This window comes from Entelurus aequoreus, linkage group LG02 (assembly GCF_033978785.1).
Source record: "Entelurus aequoreus isolate RoL-2023_Sb linkage group LG02, RoL_Eaeq_v1.1, whole genome shotgun sequence".
Taxonomy (NCBI): domain Eukaryota; kingdom Metazoa; phylum Chordata; class Actinopteri; order Syngnathiformes; family Syngnathidae; genus Entelurus; species Entelurus aequoreus.
The window spans coordinates 69,082,789-69,105,191 of NC_084732.1; the positions used below are offsets into that span (position 1 = coordinate 69,082,789).

Here is a 22,403-nt window from a genome sequence, read left to right on the forward strand (position 1 = left end):
TCGAAATAAACTAACCAAACTCCACATCAACTTAAAGACAGTATAAGTCCATTCCAGACGCTTAATATTAAATCGGTTAGTATTTCAATACCTATATGTTCGCTGTTTAAATAATTTAACCCGATCAAGCCTTTCTAACATCCCACACTACAAAATAATAAAAGTATTACTGTGCAGAACTTCTTAAACAGTACCCAGGGGGTCCCTGTGTGACGACGTTTTGTGTTACACCCCCATTAATTATCAGTACTGTACAAAACGAATAAGAAAAACAAGTTATGAGAAAAAACATTATCAATTTCATTTTTTGTAGTTAACTTTTTAACTTTCATTTTGCGTCAACGATAAAGAAAGCCAATGTGAAAGTCAAGTGGACGTCGTGGAACACTCAGTTAACTATTATCAAGGTTAAATATGGTATCTTTGAACATGTGCCATGATCTACTACTGTAAAAGGGAAAGTGATAAATAAATAAGCAGTGAAGTGGTGTCATTATTGAGACTTCATCCTCCCAATAAGCCTGTCTCTTCCTTCCATTGACAACCATAGGAAGACAAATACAGACATGTTCTGTCTTATTTGATTACTCTTTCATGTAATTTGTGTCGTTTATATCTGTATTAGTGTATTTTTTAAGTTCTCCATATGTTTTGTGTACAGTGTGGGTGACCAAAGTGTTCATTATGTATAATTTAGTTTTAAGTTCCGACTTACACTAAAACTTGATTTACATCGCAGCCAATGGAACGGAACTTGTTCATAGACCAAGGACCTCATTTGATTCCCAACCCCTGTGCAATATTTTCGTGGTACCCACCTGTGTACGTAATAGACATACAGGACAGAGTGACTCCCATAAAATGATCGCACAATATATATGCAATCGCTGGGGGTTTGTTTGTCTGCTAGTTAGTTCCCAACATTAATCAAAAAGCTACAGTCAGATTTTTTGTCAAACTTTCAGAACATTTTTGAAATGGGACACAGTAGGAAGAGGATTCAATAGGCCCCATTCGTCGTCGTCCACCTGACACATGAAACGTGACGAATTGGGTGGTGCACTATCCATTTAAGCGGCCAAACCACAGTGTTGAATATCTTAAAATGTGTTTTGTGGCAATTCCAAGTTTGACCACAGCGTCAGTTGCTATGTAGAGTGGCGTTTTCCATCATTTTCGCAGACTGCATTGCGAAATGATTAACCTCCACGTTCTTTTCACGCAAGATCCACCCTGGAATGGTATAAATCCCTTCCCTAAAGTAAGTAACAAGTGATTAGATTTTGGGGGTGATCCGTAATCCGTAAAGAGGTTCCGCAGCCTCCGTGGCAGAACCTCCAGGTTGTGTAACAGCTTCTTCCCTCAAGCCATAAGACTCTTGAACGCATCATAATAATCCCTTCAATTCCCCCCAAAAATGGATTAACTTGCTGGAATATAAAGACAATATAACATACATCCATAAACGTGGATGCATATGCAAAAGTGCAATATATTTATCTGTACAGTAATCTATTCATTTATATCTGCACCGTATTGCTATTTTATCCTGCACTTCCATGAGCAAATGCAACGAAATGTTGTTCTAATCTGTACTGTAAAGTTCAAATTTGAATGACAATAAAAAGGAAGTCTGGGTCTAAGTCTAAGTCTAACACCGTCTGGATTCATGATTGTTCAAAAGGTTCCAGTTTTACTTCTTCCTGGACACTTTAAACACATCTGCATGCTTTATGGGCTGTAGTTTTGCCCGCACCCAATCATTTGAGTTTGTTTTCTTGAAGGGTAAACCCTTTTTTATTTCATCGAGCTGAAACATCCCTCCCTACAAATTATGCAAAACCTATCAGGATTATTGGCTAAACCAATAATCCTGATGACCAACAAGAGATGTGAAGAAAAACACAACCTCTTTAGTGGGGTTAAAATAACGCGAGTCACTATTTCGACTGGTTTATTTACTCACCGTCATCATAGTCTTCTTCATCCTCTGAAGTGTTGTTAATGTAGTCCGAGCTGGAGTCATCATCCAGGCTGTCAGCTCCATCATGGACGTCTACCTGGTTGTGGTCATCTCGCTCAGGATCAAGTTCAGGCGCTGATGGGGTTGGTGGTCGCTGGTTCTCTGATTCTGCATCTGTTTGACTGTTGTATCGCTTCAGTTCAACATCTGCAATCGTGTCTTCTACCGGACAGCTCGGAACCACATCCTCACACTTGGGAGAGGAATATTGTGCCTTACAGGTGCGGGGAAGGGGCTTTGGAACATGTGATTCCTTCGGGTAGCGGGTCGGGCGCTGCCGACCAGAGAGGGTTTTCACATCACATGACTCTGTATGATGAGGTGTGGGACAGGGAGTGGGGACTGGAGGAGCCATGGTGTGTGCTCCGCTGGTCCCTGGCCTCTTCCTTTGAGCCATGTTCGGTGGTTTACAAGCCATGCATTGTTATTGTTGGTTCCTAGGCAACAAAGAAACACACAATGAATGAGCAGAGCCCACATCAAGAATATTTCTTGTGGTAAATGGTAAATGGGTCGTACTTGTATAGCGCTTTTCTACCTTTTTTAAGGAACTCAAAGCGCTTTGACACTATTTTCCACATTCACCCATTCACACACACATTCACACACTGATGGCGGGAGCTGCCATGCAAGGCGCTAACCAGGCCCATCAGGAGCAAGGGTGAAGTGTCTTGCTCAAGGACACAACGGACGTGACTAGGATGGTAGAAGGTGGGGATTGAACCAGTAACCCTCAGATTGCTGGCACGGCCACTCTCCCAACTTCGCCACGCCGTCCCTTGTAACAGATTTAAACAACTGTGTTGGAAAAGGACTGAAATAAATAAATGTCAATGTATGTATTGTTCCAATAGGGTATTCTCTATGATACATACCGTCTTTTCCGGACTACACGTTGCTACTTTTTTCCCAAGTTTTGCACACTGTGGCTTACATAAAGGCGCGGCTAATCTATGCCTTTTTCTTCGCTAATGACCATAATGTTTTGTATATAACAAGCTTGCATAGTAGTAACACCAACATAGACGCTAAAGAGGTGTTATTGTTTGTGCTATGGCGCCATTTATTTGTACGAGTTCGCTCACTGCAGATACTGTGGTTTGAAAGTCTACAGTATTTCCTTCTGTTCGTAAAAGTTGCGTTCCGTGTACTAGTCGTCCATAGCGTTTCTACTCGTACGGTTTCTTCATTTAGTGTATCATTACAGGCAACGTTTGCAAGTTTTATAACATAACTAAAACAATTCTTATTAACTAAACTGTCACGTGTTTGATAATAGTGTTTTCATAAGGTATTGCGATGTAATCGAGCTAGCGTCATTAGCATTAGCTAATATACTAACATATTTTTAACTTACAATGGCATTTTTTTTGTATTGTTTCAGTTTCACTAATTCCTTAGTAAAATCACCAAAACGTCACTGTGGAGTTTTTGAGTCTATTTGGCTGATCGGAGCGCTAGCTTCCTTAGCTAGTGGGTCCACGATAATCACTTTTCTGATTTTTTTACTGCCGTGTAACAGGCACCGGTTGGAAACAATTACTGTAAGGTATGTAAATAAACATTTACAATATATTTTTCTGTAAATATCTCATTTCACAACTCATGTACAGTATCTGCGACTTAAGTTGCAGATATATGGAACTATGTATTTTTATTTTAAAATGTAGTGGGTGCAACTTTATAGTTTGTAAAATATCGTAGGTCCGTTAATGTCGACTTCTGTTCTAAACTTCATCATTATCGCAAAGCAACAGACTGTAACTACAGCATTAAACCTGCAAATAGTGACCTCCTGTTCAGTGCAAATGGCAATGATTGTATTAACCTGGATTCTACCACAGCAAATAACAAAATGCATCCATGTATTTTTTATTAGTTCTTTTTAGATTGTTAGTCACCGAAAGAAGGATTTGTGCATGTATATTTTAGCGAAGACATTCAACAAATCCACCACAGCAGCTTTGGTAGATAAGGGTATACAATATATTAAGTAAAATATTATATGAGAACATTTAATTTAAATAAAAAATATGCACAAAATGAGGAAAACAGGCGTCATCAAACTGTTCAAAAATCCTATATTATCACCTATTTGTATTTCTCTAACCAAAGCAAAGGCTAGTTTTACTTCCGGTTATATCAACACTGTGTCCATGTTTGTAAAATGTGTGTGTGGTTGAACCAAAAATATAGTCTTCTGGGATTTACTCTACTCACTTCTATTATTTTTCAGTGGTTTCCTACTTTTATAAAGTGGGTTGTCAGAATAAGTTTGGGAACCAGTGCTCCAGAAGACCTTAAAAGTTGTGCAGGGAAAAAGAATAATACGTCTTCCAGAGGTCTGAATGTAAACTGATGTTCTGCACAGAATCATGTTGCAAAAATATACAGTACTAAGAAAAAATAGCTCTTCCACCCTGGTGGTTTTAACTATTAAATGAACCAAAAATATGACTTATTTTATCTTTGTGAAAACATTGGACATAGTGTGTTGACAAGCTTATGAGATGCGATGCAAGTGTAAGCCACTGTGACACTATTGTTCATTTATTTTTATTTTTATAAATGTCTAATGATAATGTCAATGAGGGATTTTTAATCACTGCTATGTTGAAATTGTAACTAATATTGATACTGTTGTTGATAATATTCATTTTTGTTTCACTACTTTTGGTTTGTTCTGTGTCGTGTTTGTGTCTCCTCTTAATTGCTCTGTTTATTGCAGTTGTGAGTGTTGCTGGGTCGGGTTTGGTTTTGGAATTGGATTGCATTGTTATGGTATTGCTGTGTATTGTTTTGTTGGATTGATTAATTTAAAAAAAATAAAAAATATATATATTTTAAATAAATAAATAAAAAAATCAATTTTTTAAAAATGAGAATCGATTCTGAATCGCACAACGTCAGAATCGCGATTCGAATTCCAAACAATTTTTTCCCACACCCCTATTTGGTACTATGCCGCCTCTGAAAAGTAGTCCTCGCCTCCATGGCAACAAATAAAGTATGTTTCTTACAAGTATCATCCCTGCAGGACGAGGAATAGCTAAACATGCTTCACTACACACCGTAGCTCACTGACGTCAAAATGTAAACAAACGCCATGGGTGGATCTACACCTAACATCCAATGTAATGATACCAAGTACAGTAGCGTATCTAGTGGCTACTACTATAATTACGTCAATATTTTTTGGCATCACATCTTCTTTTTAATTTTTTATTTATATGATGTTTATTAACTCAGGAAATATGTCCCTGGACTCATGAGGACTTTGAATATGACCAATGTATGATCCTGTAACGACTTGGTATCGGATTGATACCCAAATTTGTGGTATCATCCAAAACTAATGTAAAGTATCAAACAACAGAAGAATAAGTGATTATTACATTTTAACAGAAGTGTAGATAGAACATGTTAAAAGAGAAAGTAAGCAGATACTAACAGTAAATGAACAAGTAGATTAATAATTAATTCTCTACCACTTGTCCTTAATAATGTTGACAAAATAATAGAATGTAAAATTACTGCATACGTCAGCAGCTAAATTGGGAGCCTTTGTTGGCTTACTTACTAATAAAAGACAAGTTGTCTTGTATATTCACAAATTTATTTAAGGACAAACTTGTAATAAGAAACATATGTTTAATGCACCGTAAGATTTTTTTGTTAAAAATAAAGCCAATAATGCAATTTTTTGTGGTCCCCTTTATTTAGAAAAGTACTGAAATAATTTTGGTACTGGTACCGGTACCAAAATATTGGTATTGGGACAACACTACAAGACGCTAACACTACTTGAGCGTTCCAGATAGTTTGAGTCATTCTGCACTCCAAAAAAAAAATTATCAGATTGATAATAATGTTGGATTAGTCTGCATAAAAGTGTTAATGTCATCATTGTAAATATGCAGCCACATGTCTCTGTATCATTCAGAAGAGGACCCAGATCTCATACTAATATATCCAATCAAAACAAGTCGACCGTGGAAGTTGTCAAGAGGATACCATACATTATTCATATTAAAAATAAATCCATGCATGTAAACCAGCATGGGTCCACACAAGCAAGCGCTAGCACTGCCAGCAATAATTTTGTAGTTTTATTTTCTGTCAGGTACACCCTTATGAGCCCTGTCATTTGTTTTGTCAGTGAGCATTCAATATATACATCATTACAATATGAATCATTATTGAAGATTAGAGTTATTGGCGATGAATACATCAACTCAAACACTACCCAGTAAAAGAGAAATACAGAAAAAGACCAAACCAAATAACCGGTAGGTCAAAAGTGCTATGATTAAGAACAAGAACTGTAATTACTGCATGACCAAATACCTGAATAAACCAGCAATCTTTTTCTAATGATCAAATGATTCTGAATGCCCACGGCGTGTTCAAATCAAGAAAACAAGAACTGAATGAACCTCTTACCTGAGGTCCTGAAATGTGATGTGGCGTTCAATGGCACTATCCTTAACAAGGTCCCAGTGTTCTCTCCCTTCAGTCTCTCCTTGCTCCTCCCTTCCCCCACCAGCTGCTCCACAGCATGCACCTCTCTGACTCCACCCGCCCTATTTCTCCATATTATATTCCAGCTTGTTGAAACCCCTCCTCATCGGACCTCCCTGAGCAGAGCGTAATAATCGGTAACTACGGGTAACTGCATCTCAGGGTGTGTACAGTATCTCCTTAGACCTCCTCTTTATTGGACTCCAATATTGCTCTTGGTTTTGCGTCGCTGATGCATTTTTTGATGTTTTATTTCCATGTGTTTTGACGTACTTGTATTACACCAGATGCAAAGAGGACTGCTACATGTTTGAATATACACCAAATCTACATATGTACAAATAATGAGGCATGTTTTCCTGCACTATTACCACCATTAACAGAGGCGTGGTATCGTGTATGTGTATAGTGAAGTACTGTATTTTGCACTTGTATTTTGTCATGCAAATATATCAACACTTGTATCAGAGCCAGTCCAAATGCTTGTTAACGCTCTCAAAATTATATAAAATAATGTGTGTATATATATATATATATATATATATATAAATTCAACGCGATAATAACGTGTTAACTATAAATTTCAATAACGGCACACATTCTTTTTAGCGGGCGCGAACGTGTCCTTTTTTACCCTTGTGCCGTGCCGTAACGGGGGAACTTGGCTTTAGTTCACTTGCTACTGATGAGCCACAAGCGAGCAGAAATGGACAAAAGAGAGTCAACCTCATGGAAATATCAGGTTCAAAGCCATGGCAAGTTGTTCTCTCGACAAGAAAGTACTATTGTGGCCAAACAGCTAAATTTTTGTTTCATCTGACCACAGAACTTTCCACCAGAAGGTCTCATCTTTGTCCATGTGACGTCAGATGAAACAAAAATTGAGCTGTTTGGCCACAATACCCAGAAATATGTTAGGAGGAGAAAAGGTGAGACCTTTAATCCCAGGAACACCAAACCTACCGTCAAGCATGGTGGTGGCCGTATTAGGCTCTGGGCCTGTTTTGCTGCCAATGAAACTGGTGCTTTACAGAGAGTAAATGGGACAATGAATTCTTCAGGACAACCTAAAATCATCAGCCCGGAGGTTGGGTTTTGGGCGCAGTTGGGTGTTCCAACTGGACAATGACCCCAAACACACATCAAAAGTGGTAAAGGAATGGTTAAATCAGGCTAGAATTAAGGTGTTAGAATGGCCTTCCCAAAGTCCTGACTTAAATGTGTGGACAATGCTGAAGAAACAAGTCCATGTCAGAAAACCAACAAATTTAGCTGAACTGCACCAATTTTGTCAAGAGGTGTGGTCAAAAATTCAACCAGAAGCTTGCCAGAAGCTTGTGGATGGCTACCAAAAGCGCCTTATTGCTGTGAAACTTGCCAAGGGACATGTAACCAAATATTAACATTGCTGTATGTATACTTTTGACCCAGCAGATTTGCTCACATTTTCAGTAGACCCATAATAAATTCATAAAACTTCATGAATGTTTTTTGTGACCAACAAGTATGTGCTCCAATCACTATCACAAAAACATAAGAGTTGTAGAAATATATATATATATATATATATATATATATATATATATATATATATATATATATATATATATATATATATATATATATATATATATATTTAAAACCAACAATAAATGTGAAGCTATAAACACTGAAGCACCATTCTACAAGACATGCTTTAAATTATAGCTAGCTAGCGGCTAACATCCATCCGCAGTCGGCAGTGTTTTAGAGACTTTGACATCACTAATCCTCGCCTTCATGGCGACAAATAAAGTATGTTTCTTACAAGTATCATCCCTGCAGGATGAGGAATAGCTAAACATGCATCACCCCACACCGTAAGAGGATACAATAACTCACCACTAACAGAAAGCTGGCGCTCCTCAGTGTAAACAAATAGGTGGATCATCGACTGTAACAATACCAAGTACAAGAGCCGTATCTAGTCGATACTAGAATGATTACATCGATATTTTTACTATTACAAAATCATTTGTTATTTTTTTGTGGTTTATAAAGTCTGGAAAAATGTCCCTGGACACAAGATAACTTTAAAGGCCTACTGAAACCCACTACTACCGACCACGCAGTCTGATAGTTTATAAATCAATGATGAAATCTTAACATTGCAACACATGCCAATACGGCCGCGTTAACTTATAAAGTGCAATTTTAAATTTCCCGGCAAACTTCCGGCTGAAAACGTTTCGATATGATGACGTATGCGCGTGACGTCAATCGTTGAAACGGAAGTATTCGGAGCCCATTGAATCCAATACAAAAAGCTCTGTTTTCATCTCAAAATTCCACAGTATTCTGGACATCTGTGTTGGTGAATCTTTTGCAATTTGTTTAATGAACAATGGAGACTGCAAAGAAGAAAGTTGTAGGTGGGATCGGTGTATTAGCAGCGGACTACAGCAACACAACCAGGAAGACTTTGAGATGGATAGCAGACGCGCTAGCCGCCGAACTCACCTTGACTTCCTCCGTCTCCGGTCCGCCAACTGCATCGGTGATCGGGTGAAGTCCTTCGTCGTACCGTCGATCGCTGGAACGCAGGTGAGCACGGGTCGTGATGAGCAGATGAGAGCTGGCGTAGGTGCAGAGCTAATGTTTTTAGCATAGCTCTGTCGAGGTTCCGTAGCTAAGTTAGCTTCAATGGCGTCGTTAGCAACAGCATTGCTAAGCTTCGCCAAGCTGGAAAGCATTAACCGTGTAGTTACATGTCCAGAGTTTGGTAGTATTGTTGATCTTCTGTCTATCCTTCACTGTGAATGTCCATTTCGCGTTCTCGACTCTCATTTTCAAGAGGATATAGTATCCGAGGTGGTTTAAAATACAAATCCGTGGTCCACAATAGAAAAAGGAGAAAGTGTGGAATCCAATGAACTCTTGTATCTAAGTTATGGTCAGAGCGAAAAAAGATACGTCCTGCACTGCACTGTAATCCTTCACTCTAACGTTCCTCATCCACGAATCTTTCATCCTCGCTCAAATTAATGGGGTAATCGTCGCTTTCTCGGTCCGAATTGCTCTCGCTGCATTGTAAACAATGGGGAAATGTGAGCAGCCCTTCCTCCTCTGACGTCACGCTACTTCCGGTACAGGCAAGGCTTTTTTTTTATCAGCGACCAAAAGTTGCAAACTTTATCGTCGTTGTTCTCTACTAAATCCTTTCAGCAAAAATATGGCAATATCGCGAAATGATCAAGTATTACACATAGAATGGATCTGCTATCCCCGTTTAAATAAAAAAAAATCAATTCAGTAGGCCTTTAATTATGACCAATGTATGACCCTGTAACTACTTGGTGTTGGATTGATACCAAACTGTGTAGTATCACCTAAAACTCATGTAAAGTATCCAAAAAAAGGAATGAGTGTGTATTACATTTGAACAGAAGTGTAGATAGAACATGTAAGCAGATTTTAACAGTAAATGAACAAGTAGATCCATGTTCTACAGATTGTCCCTCATAGTTTTGACAAAACAATAGAAAGGGAAATGACACAATAAGGTTACTGCAATTGTCCCCACCCACTGTTCCGGGACCGGCACCGGTCCGTGACAAATTTTCTACCCGGCCGCACGGAGACATTAAATAATTTATAACCGACCGCATTTTCTCCTACTTAACTTTTGCCAGTCCCACCAGACACACCAATATGCGTGTTCATAGATGTATTATAAAACTCCTGATAGGAAGTCGCCATTTGCTATATTTGTTACATCTTTGTTAGATGGGACAATGCACATTAATAAACATATAAAATGTAAAGGTGCCGAATCGTAGCCAATAGCTAGGTTCCATCTGCAGTCCGCGGCAGGTTGATGATCTAAGACCAGGGCAGATCAGGAACCAAGTGACCATAGTAGTTCAAATGCATACGGCAGATGGAGAAGTGCTAAATTGTTGCATATAATAATTGTGCTGAAGGAAAAAAATACACATCTCTTTTAGCCTAGTATGTTAAAGTTCTGCTATTATTGCACATAGTCCTATTACACAAGTAGTTAGCAATAACAGATGTATTTACGCATGGATAATTGGACCAAAAAAAGCTAACATTAGTGTATCTACGTATGAAATATTGCACAAAATATGAATACATAACTTTTATAAATCTATTGGAACTAACGGCAAGTATTTCTAGCTTTATTATATATCCATGCTTGTGATGTATCACCTATAACCCATCAGATACTAAAGCCAAAAAAAGCTGACTCCTAGCAAAAATTATAAAAAAAACCAAACGTCTATGGAGAGCTTTTTTGCAAAGGGAAAAGGCCCGGGGCTCCCACTAATTCAACGTTATGGTGAGTTTTTTCATGTATTCATTTTGCATGCACTTATTTGTTATATTTATTTGCCACACGTGGAAGGCCGGTCTGTGAAAATAATGCCAACATTAAACCGGTCCCTGGTGCAAAAAAGGTTGGGGACCCCTTTGTTACTGCATACGTTAGCAGCCCCTTTGCCTACTTACTACTAAAAGACAAGTTGTCTAGAATTTTCACTATTTTATTTTATGACAAAATTCTCCATTGATTGCTATAAGAAACTTATTATTAGATTTTCTGTTCAAATAAAGCCAATAATATTTTTTTTGTGGTCTCCTTTATTTTAAAAAGTATCGAAATATATTTGGTACCGGCAGCAAAATATTGGTATCGGGACAACCCAAATATGTACATGTATATGTATAGGTATATATAGTTACACTTTACATACAGTCAGCTTTCGGGCCCCCGGCCAAATTTTTTTTGACCAAGGTGCCCCCCAAGTCATAAAGTTTGGACACTCCTGCCTTAAAGGTATGATTGCAAATACATTTTTCCACCAGTTTGTTGGTACACAATATGATAATAATCAAATGAAAGGGGCACTTATTTACTAATATCATTTGGCATCATATACAATTACAGTATATGGTTTGGCAGTTACAAGTGGTCGTTTGAGGTCGTATGTAACTGCGATGTGGCCTACGATGAAAATTAGTTTGACCTTCCTGTGTTAAGGTCACAGGACCTAGTAAAAACATACGGACTAGGGTAGAACGGTATGCCGGTATTAGTATAGTACCGCAATACTAATGAATCATGTTTGGTACTATACCGGCTCTGAAAAGTACTGGTCCGGTAATCCTCGACTCCATGGCGACAAATAAAGTAAGTTTCTTACAAGTATCATCCCTGCAGGACGAGGAATAGCTAATAGCTAAACAACCACCCTCAGCGGTAAAAATAGATTAATCAAAAGTGGTTTAATTGTGCACTAAACGACTGCTTCTAAAATGCCCATAAAAGTGGTGGATGTTTTCTGTATGTTTGAAAGGTAGGAGCATGATAACATTAATGGGCAGTAGGGTTGTACGGTATACCAGTATTAGTATAGTACCGCGATACTAATGAATCATATTCGGTACTATTCCACCTCTGAAAAGTACCGGTCCTCCTCCATGGTGACAAATAAAGTAAGTTTCTTACAAGTATTATCCCTGCAGGACTAGGAATAGCTAAGCATGTTTCACTACACACCAGAAGCTCACCGGCGTCAAAATGTAAACAAACGCCATCTATACCTGACATCCACTGTAATGATACCAAGTACAGTAGCGTATATACTCGAACTACTATGAAAACGTCAATATTTTTTGGCATCACAACATCTTCTTTCGTTTTTTTTAAATGTATATTATGTTTATAAACTCACAATATATGTCCCTGGACACATGAGGACTTTGAATATGACCAATGTATGATATTGTAATGACTTGGTATCGGATTGATACCTACATTTGTGGTATCATCCAAAACTACTGTAAAGTATCACACAACAAAAGAATAGGTGATTATTACATTTCAACAGAAGTGTAGATAGAACATGTTAAAAGAGTAAGTAAGCAGATATTAACAGTAAATGAACAAGTAGATTAATAATTCATTTTCTACCACTTTTCTTTATTAATTTTGACAAAATAATAGAATGATAAATGACACAATATGTTACTGCATATGTCAGCAGCTAAATTAGGAGCCTTTGTTTGCTTACTTACTACTAAAAGACAATTTGTCTTGTATGTTCACTATTTTATTTAAGGTCAACAATTGCAATAAGAAACATATGTTTAATGTACCGTAAGATTTTTTGTTAAAATAAAGCCAATAATGCAGTTTTTTGTGGTCTCCTTTATTTAGAAAAGTACCGAAAAGTATCGAAATAATTTTGGTACCGGTACCACAACACTAATACGGACACAACTAAAGTGTGAATTCTATGTAAGTTAGTATTGTTTTTTAAGGAAATTAAACTAAAAGTATTGTTAGCATAAGGAGTACCACAAATATGTACAGAATATAACATTTCTGAAAGATTGAAATTATTATATTTCATGGTAAAGTAAAATTTTAGGAAATACGGGCAGTGTTCAAGGTAGTTTAAATGTACAATTTGCTTAATAATTATTATTTTTTTAATCCTTATTTCTCAGGTATACGTCAAGCTGTAAGTGAAAAAGGTAAACATTTGTTTCTACATCTTACCAACAGAAGAGTCCTAAAATGTTGACAGTGGATCACAATGTTTTTTTAATCAGTAAAAAAATAAATAAAATGGATGTCACTTACGTACTTGGTCATTACTAATAGCCCGATACCAGCCTGCCTGCCTGTCTTCTTTGAGCAGCAGCTGGGGAACACTTGAGCCAAGCTATCATCTCGGACAAACCTATTTGTGTCTGCCACAAAATGCTTCAGCTAGAGTGAGATGAAGCTTTAAATTATCCTCAGACATTCCCCTTGTTTGGCAGATACGTGTGTGTGGCGTGTGTGCAAGGCTGAGGGAGTAGGAGATACTGAGAAACCGTGCAAGAGCGGCAGATGGCTTAGTTGGATTGTGGACCATGAGAATGCTAATGTCTTTGCCTTGAAATTGAAGGTATGACCTCTGTTCAAGCCAGTGGGTGAGGTGGTTTGGATGAGAACAACAAGAAAGAATGAGGACAGAGGAGGTAAGATGTGGAAACAAGCACAAATTTTGGTCTTTGGAATGGGGTCATCCATGGTTGTAAATTGATATGAGTCTTTATGTGCCAAAAAATGTCTCAAAAAGTTAGTTTCTTTACTTTCTAACCGCCTAGGGATGTGTCAATTGATCGGCCACCAACCAATATCGGACGGTTTCCGTGAAAAAGTCTGTGAATGGCATTTGCCGATTAATACCTTTTATTGTCAATCATAAACGCAGCGCTCCTAAACTAATAATAATCACCTCCATTATGTCAAATAAACTGCATTTTTAGTATAATAATCATGTGGTATTATCACTGGAGGATGAGGCTGAACATGTTACAGACCGAGAGAAAATAAAGTTAAAGAAGTACCAATGACTGTCACTAGAGATGTCCGATAAAATCGGACTGCCGATATTATTGGCCGATAAATGCTTTAAAATGTAATATCGGAAATTATCGGTATCGGTTTCAAAATGATCAGTATCGGTTTCAAAAAGTAAAATGTATGACTTTTTAAAACGCAGCTGTGTCACGGACGTAGGGAGAAGTACAGAGTGCCAATAAACCTTAAAGGCACTGCCGTTGCATGCCGGCCCAGTCACATAATACCTACGACTTTTCACACACACAAGTGAATGCAAGGCATACTTGGTCAACAGCCATACAGGTCACACTGAGGGTGACCGTATAAAGAACTTTAACACTGTTACAAATATGCGCCACACTGTGAACCCACACCAAACAAGAACGACAAACACATTTTGGAATAACATCCGCACCATAACACAACATAAACACAACAGAACAAATACCCAGAACCCCTTGCAGCACTAACTCTTCCGGGACACTACAATATACACCCCCCGCTAACCCCCCCCACCTCAACCCCGCCACCCCCGATCCCACCCTCCTCATACTCTCTCAGGTAGAGCATGTCCCAAATTCCAAGCTGCTGTTTTGAGGCATGTTAAAAAAAATAATGCACCTTGTGACTTCAATAATAAATATGGCAGTACCATGTTGGCATTTTTTTCCATAACTTGAGTTGATTTCTTTTGGAAAACCTTGTTACATTGTTTAATGCATCCAGCCGGGCATCACAACAAAATTAGGCATAATAATGTGTTGATTCCACGACTGTATATATCGGTATCGGTTGATATCGGAATCGGTAATTAAGAGTTGGACAATAACGGAATATTGGATATCGGCAAAATATTCATTATCGGACATCTCTAATTGTCACACACACTAGGTGTGGTGAGATTATCCTCTGTATTTGACCCATCACTCTCACCCCCTGGGAGGTGAGGGGAGCAGTAAGCAGCATCGGTGGCTGCGCCCGGGAATCATTTTGGTGATTTAACCCCCAATTCCAAACCTTGATGCTGAGTGCTAAGCAGGGAGATAATGAGTCCCATTTTTATAGTCTTTGGTTTGACTCGGCCTGGGTTTGAACTCACGACCTACCGATCTCAGGGCGGACACTCTAACCACTAGGCCACTGAGCAGGTATGCACTGTGAATGTGTTGGATCACAATCGAAGCATTGAAGCTTGCTGGCATGGAGCATCGATCGCTAGCTAGCTCAGTACCATTACGGACAAGGGAGGCAACATCAGGCAATCATACATGATTGCAGGGAAACGGCTTCCAAGATTAGATATTAGCAGAAGTACAAAGATGACTGTCACGCTGAATGGCCAAGCTCCTTTTTTGTATATACTGTATGTATATATAGTAGGGCCGGGCAATTCATCAAATTCTGATTTCGAATATGGCTTCCAACAATCATAAAAATGTTATAATTTAAAAAAAAAAGATCAATGGGCAACATGCATGGACATTTCTGAGCTTGTAACGATGAGAAAGATGGGGAACGAATGACAGACTCTCACCATGGTTGATACTTTTTATTTGACGCAGCACTGAAATGCCGATTCAATAATCTCTTAACTCAACAAAAAAAGTAAGGTATTTGATTGCCGCGGTAATGTAATTGCGGATGGGATCACATAATTGGTCAATAAAAACGCAGGATATCAGGGGAATTTACTTAAATGTGAGTGAAATGCTGTCTTTGTGAGGAAAAAGAACATTTGGTGGGGAAATAATGTGTCCTGGACTGCTCATTCATCCTCGAAACATTTAACTTCCCCTTGTTGAACTAAACAATTTCAAGACGGCCACTTGAAACAGTTACTAAACTACAAAGCTAAAGCTAACAAGAACAATCCATACACCAACATCACATCTCATCTGCTTGTGTTGTTGTGAACGACATCATCGATGTTAAGATCAATGTACAAACAGGACAGCAGTCACAACTTGAGAGGCTCGCTCTTTTTTTGGTCTTTTTTTTAACAGCCTTAAATCGTCTGTACACGTCCGGCTCAGAACAGCAGCACACTTCCCCCACTTCAAAATAACAGCGCGGTGCACAACATCTGGTCTGACTGCGTTAACAAAATAAAAGTTTCAAAAAAGTACCTTACACAATCGTAATATACTTAATGCACTTATTGATACATTTACACAATTATTATGCTTTGACCTAAAATACTGGTCAACATTTTCCAAAGATGTGTTGCACCAATAAATGAGAGAATTATTGCATTTATTTAACAAACATTTTTATTTTTATTTTTTTCCATTACAAAAAAGCACAGACTTTTTGGTGGTAAAATATCTAAAAAGTAAAAAATTGTAATTCAAGAAAATGTAAACGGAAAAATAGAACGTTGTTGTTTTTTATATTATTATTCTTACTCAAATGTATTGTTACTATTATCAATATTTTGCTTTTTGTGGTTTATCCATTACTAATGTATATCCTTTTTCTTTTAAATTCTATTCAAAATAGATTTTTGGTGATACACTAAATACTTATGTTTTCAAATTGACAAATATTTGTGTTATTATTTGACTTAAATATCAATCAAAATAATCGGGTTTTATCAAAGCCCAAATCTAATATATAGTCAAACGTCTGCAGCGCACCCATTGTGATGCAGAATCCCTTGTATATCGCAGTTAATTGGTTCCGTGTCTGACCGTGCTCATTTTTTTTCTCAAACTAGGGAACTATTCATTATAAATTGAACATTTGTATAGCTAGAGCATAAAAAAAATGTTTAAGACCCTTTAAAAAAAAAAAAAAATATATATATATATATATATATATATATATATATATATATATATATATATATATATATATATATATATATATATATATATATATGAGCCCTTTAGACACCACATAGTCACCTTTACACTCAAAGTAATGCTAGCTGACGCTGAACCAATCAGTGGCCACGTTACTGGCTAGCGCATTCGGATTGCTTTGGTCTCATCGAGTGGCCAATAATACCGTAGGATTGACATTTTCAGTTTACTTAGCCATTGTTCATGCTTGAAAATGCTTAATATGCATTGCAAAATTATTAACCCCGTACCCCCACCCCATTCCTCTCAGGCGAGATCCACCCAGGAATCGCTTCCGTACTCTAGAATATGCTTAAAAATGTATATTTTTGACCCCCCAAAAATCTGTGATCGAGTGACGCCGCAAACTTCAAAGCACGATGTGGCGGGGGAAAGACTGTGATAGACTTTGTAAACTCCTGACCTCAATCAGTAAAGCATAAAAGACTGTGGTGTCAACAGGAATACTCAATTAGTTTGTGGGTGTGTATTTACTGTGGTTTCCCAGTCCACTAGTTTTGCTGTAGCCTGGGGTCACAATGAATCAGTCAAAATAACCAAGAGACCTTCCTTAGCATAGGAGACATCAACACAAATACCACAAAACACTAATAGTATCCTCATGTGCACAGGCTTTGTAAGGAGTCAATATTATGTACGAGTGTGATGTTCCATTTCTAGTAAAGGAGCTTTGGCTTCCTGACCGTAAAGTTACCTCTGCAGGTTTGAGACGATGGACATAAATAGTGGAAGAAAAGAGTTATTTCATGCACAGTTCAAGGCCAGTCTTGTCAGGCATTTTATCAGACAGTCAATGTCTATAAAATCTACTCAGCTGAGCCCGTAGGCTACTGCTCAGATTTTTCATGCGGGACAGGGAAGTTTCTGAGCTAGTTTAAACCATCAGGGTCAATGTGACTATTTGTTGAGTAGGTAAGAAGATGCCTGAAGTTTTTAACTGTAAAACAAATAATTCAGTAATGTATGTAGAAAGTTTAAAGAAGCAAAACCGTGGCCGTAAAACCGAGGCACTGACTGTAGCGTGGGTTTCCTGTAAGGTTGTACCTCTCGTAAACACGATCATAAATACAAACAAAATGACAGTTGTCAGCTGTTAGCATATATTACCTCGATCAAACATGGCGCAAAATGTCTGTTACAAGATACTGCGATAGTAAAGAGTAGGGATGCAGTGGTACTCGGTATAGTCCTGCAGGGGACAATCCGCATTCATTAAAAAATAGGAAAGTGTGATATTAATCGAAGTCGGATAATATAAAAAAATGAATAGTGATAATTTTTTTGGCCCTATTGCCCAGCTTTAATACATGTGATCGATTATTGTATCCGTCAATATCACTCATGGATAGCGTTGTACGGTATACCGGTATTAGTATAGTACTGCAATACTAATGAATCATTTTCGGTACTATATTGCCTCTGAAAAGTACCGGTCCGCCCTGCAGGACGAGGAATAGCTAAACATGTTTCACTACACACCGTAGCTCACCGGCGTCAAAATGTAAACAAGCGCCATTGCTGGATCTACACCTGATACCACTGTAATGATACCAAGTAAAGGAGCGTATCTAGTCGATACTACTATGATTACGTCGATATTTTTTGGCATCTTCTTTTGTTTTAAAACGTTTTTTATTATGTTTATAAACTCAGGAAATATGTCCCAGCACACATGAGGACTTTCAATATGACCAATGTATGATCCTGTAACAACTTGGTATCGGATTGATATCCAAAATTTGTGGTATCATCCAAAACTAATGTAAAGTATCAAACAACAGAAGAATAGGTGATTATAACATTTTAACAGAAGTGTAGATTGAACATGTTAAAATATATTAACAGTAAATGAACAAGTAGATTAGTAATTCATTTTCTACCACTTGTCCTTAATAATTTTGACAAAATAATAGAATGGAAAATGACACAATATGTTACTGCATTCGTCAGTAGCTAAATTAGGAGCCTTTGTTTGCTTACTTACTAATAAAAGACAAGTTGTCTTGAATGTTCACTATTTTATTTAAGGACAAACCTGCAATAAGAAACATATGTTTGATGTACCCTAAGATTTTTTGTTAAAATAAAACCAGTAATTCAATTTTTTGTGGTCCCCTTTATTTAGAAAAGTACCAAAAAATACCGAAAAGTATCGATATATTTTTGGTACTGGTACTGGTACCAAAATATTGGTATCAGGACAACACTACTCATGGTTGGATGATCAGTATCGGAAATCCGCATCATAAATCCCTCATTGGAACAGCCCTACAGAGGGTAACTGCAGAATAGTGCTCGCAAAAACAGTGATCAATGTTGATAAATCACATTGCATGTGATGTAAAATATTTTTACATCTTCTCCGAGTATTGTGGATGTTCTGATGATCAGCATATATTACGCATATTCATTAAGACAAAGACACTAAATGAATTGCGCTCCTTATTCTGCTCACTTAATAGACGCAATCCACTTTGCACAAGTTCAGTAGATCAGCTTTGCGAGTGCTATCAAGTTAGTACGTGTTTTAGTACACCCAAACCTTTAGTAGATCCGGCCCGAAGGGTTTTATCTTCAGCTGTCTCATTGAGATTCAGCATTTGTACTCATTAAAGCCTCCCACTCACTTCAAGATGGCAACAAGGGAGGATTGTGTGAGACAGGAGAGTACCACAAACCAATGCTTAGCCTTCACTCCACAGTCCTTCTGCTTGCCAATGTCCAGCTTGGCACCACAAACACAACTAAAACCCTTGACTGTTTCCACAGCAACTTCAGGTTTTCGTGCCAGACTGACTGATATAAGCCAGTCATCAAATAGACCCTTCAGGAGCACAAACATAAAGGATTCAAATAATAGCGTCACGTTGCAAATACACGGCATTAGCAAGTTTCGGTATTTGCTTTATCTACTCAAGAGAGTAAACTACCCCCTTTGTATTGGTAAAATACTCCATCATCATTGAAACATTTAATTTTTGTCTTAAATAAAAGGTGCCTACATGCAAGCCGACATACAGATCCAAGCAAAGCTGTTGGTTATTGCTTGTATACTCAATAGTAGTACATGGACATAGCATGCACATTTAATAGTAACAGCAAAAACAACACAGTCTAATGTTTGCTTAGCTACAGGACCAGTTTTGGGACATCTAATAAACCCCCTGATTTGAAATATTTTGACAAATTGATAATATTTATTAAAAGTATTTGTCTGGAAAAAAACACCTGTTTATCAAAATAGATTATCATAATGATTTGAGATAAGATCTGCACAACATGCAAAACCCACTGTTTTTACCTGTTTTTGTGTACTGTGTAAGTAAATTAAAACCATGGATGCATTAAGAAGATTTGTATAAAACTATTTTTGCGTTGTTACAAATGAATTGTTTAAGATTTGCTAACTTACGTTGCTGTTGTTAACGTCGGGTGACGCTTGCGAGACTTCACCGTTTTCATTGTGTGTTAGCAGTCCAAACAAAAATATGTCCACAATGAGAAGCGACCACCTAAAATGCTCTGTAATTTGTTTTATTAACCAGTCACCACACCTACCGCCAACCTCATCTGAAGAAGTATTTGTTGTGTTCCGTGGCAATGTACCTGTAACTGTGGGGAAGTCTCTGTGTGTGTGCAAACTACTTTGAAGACAGCAGTTTGACCAACCTTCGCTGACAATATACATAATAATTTTCCCAGAAACTATATTTAAATGGTATTTACAATGAAGTCAAATAACTGAGTTTAGATTGACTATTATTAATGTTTGATTAGCATTGTATATTAACTACCCATCACAGTGCCTCCGGACAGCATTCACAGTGCTTTGCTTTTTTTCCACATTGTGTTACATTCCAAAATGGAGTATATTCATTTGTGTCCTCAAAATTCTACAGACATTATCTCATAATTAAAAATGTGCTAAATTATTATAAATAAAAATAAAAATAAATCACATGTTGCTCAATAATTGGTTGATGCACCTTTGGCATCAATCACAGCCGCAAGTCTTTTTTAATACAATGCTACAAGCTTGGCACACCTATTTTGGGGCAGTTTCGCCCATTCCTTTTTGCAGCACCTCTCGAGCTCCATTAGATTGGATGTAAAGCGTTAGTTTTCATTCAGGATGTCTCTGTCATTGCTGCATTCATCTTAGTCTATTTAGGGAGGGGGACCAAAAACCTGATGGTCACTTTGTTAAGCATATTGTATACTCTTGCGTCAGATAGCTTGCGTAGGTGTCACAAAGTACGGGATTCTTAACTTTTATTGTCAATATTGTGCTAACAGTTTCAATTCCGACACATTTTCTCTCTCATGCACACAGATATTTTACTCTCACACACAACACTTCTCATTCTCCGTCAACAGTCATTGTCCTGCACTTCAGGGACGGTATATTTCGAAAAACGTGAACTCTTAACATGACCATACACATTACCACCAGAATGTTGTTTACTTGAAATAGTTATGAATTTTTTATTTTTTTTTACATGATAGCTCCCTAGTCCCGTGTCCCGAACAGCGTTGTAATAGCGTCCTCTGCCTCAACTTGGTCAGAAGTCTATTTTCACGAAAGGGATTTTCCTCTGGTTTATAAGTAAAACGCCAATTAAAAGTATTCTGATGATTGTGAATGATTAGTTCCAGTGTAGACACAGATATCGATGTCGTAACTTCACAGGAGGAAAGTTGCTCTTTCTGGAGACACTTACCCTTAGTGTTTTGGAAAAGAATGACAAGTTTGGCATCACCCCCCACGGAAGAACTATAAATCAAACAAGACGCCGTTGGTGGGGATGCAAGCTCTGTGACGCGAGAGTATATCCCAGGCTTTTAGGACAAGCATCTCTGCAGCAATCCACCAATCAGGCCTGTATGGTATAGTGGCAAGACGGAAACCATTTCTGAGTAAAACGTTTGCCAAATGTACCTGAAATACTCTCAGACCATGAGCTACAAAATGATTTGGTCTGATGTGACAAAGATTGAAGTCTTTGGCATGAATGCCATCACGTTTGGAGGAAACCAGGCACTGCTGAAACCAGGTCAATACCATTCCTACAGTGAAGCACGGTGGTGGCAGCATCATGCTGTGGGGATGTTTTCATCAGCAGGAATTGGGAGACTAGTCAAGATTGAGGGAAAGATGAATGCAGTAATATATAGAGACATCCTGGATAAAACACTATGCTTCTCATCCAACCTAATGGAGCTTGAAAGGTCTTGCAAAGAGGAATGGGCGAAACTGCCCAAAGATATGCTAAGATTGTTGCATCGTTTTCAAAAAGATTTGAGGCTTTAAAGGCCTACTGAAACCCACTACTACCGACCACGCAGTCTGATAGTTTATATATCAATGATGAAATCTTAACATTGCAACACATGCCAATACGGCCGGGTTAACTTATAAAGTGCAATTTTAAATTTCCCGCTAAACTTCCGGTTGAAAACGTCTTTGTATGATGACGTATGCGAGTGACGTCACTAGATAAACGGAAGTATTGGTACACCTTTGAATCCAATACAAAAAAGCTCTGTTTTCATCTCAAAATTCCACAATATTCTGGACATCTGTGTTGGTGAA

The 22,403-nt window shown here is 37.8% G+C and overlaps 1 protein-coding gene across 3 annotated transcripts in view; it reads right to left on the bottom strand.

The window, feature by feature from the left end:
* Positions 1-22,403, bottom strand: part of LOC133638567 (amyloid-beta A4 precursor protein-binding family A member 2-like) — a 172,725-nt gene that overhangs the window by 72,067 nt on the left and 78,255 nt on the right. For 2 of the 3 annotated variants that reach the window (XM_062031328.1, XM_062031335.1), the window contains exon 3: positions 1,967-2,460. In XM_062031328.1, the coding sequence (XP_061887312.1) occupies positions 1,967-2,441 (475 nt within the window). In that variant the 5' untranslated portion in view covers positions 2,442-2,460. Of the gene's footprint in view, positions 1-1,966; positions 2,461-6,466; positions 6,565-22,403 lie in introns of those variants that run through there. The other variant, XM_062031344.1, reaches the window with a different exon arrangement.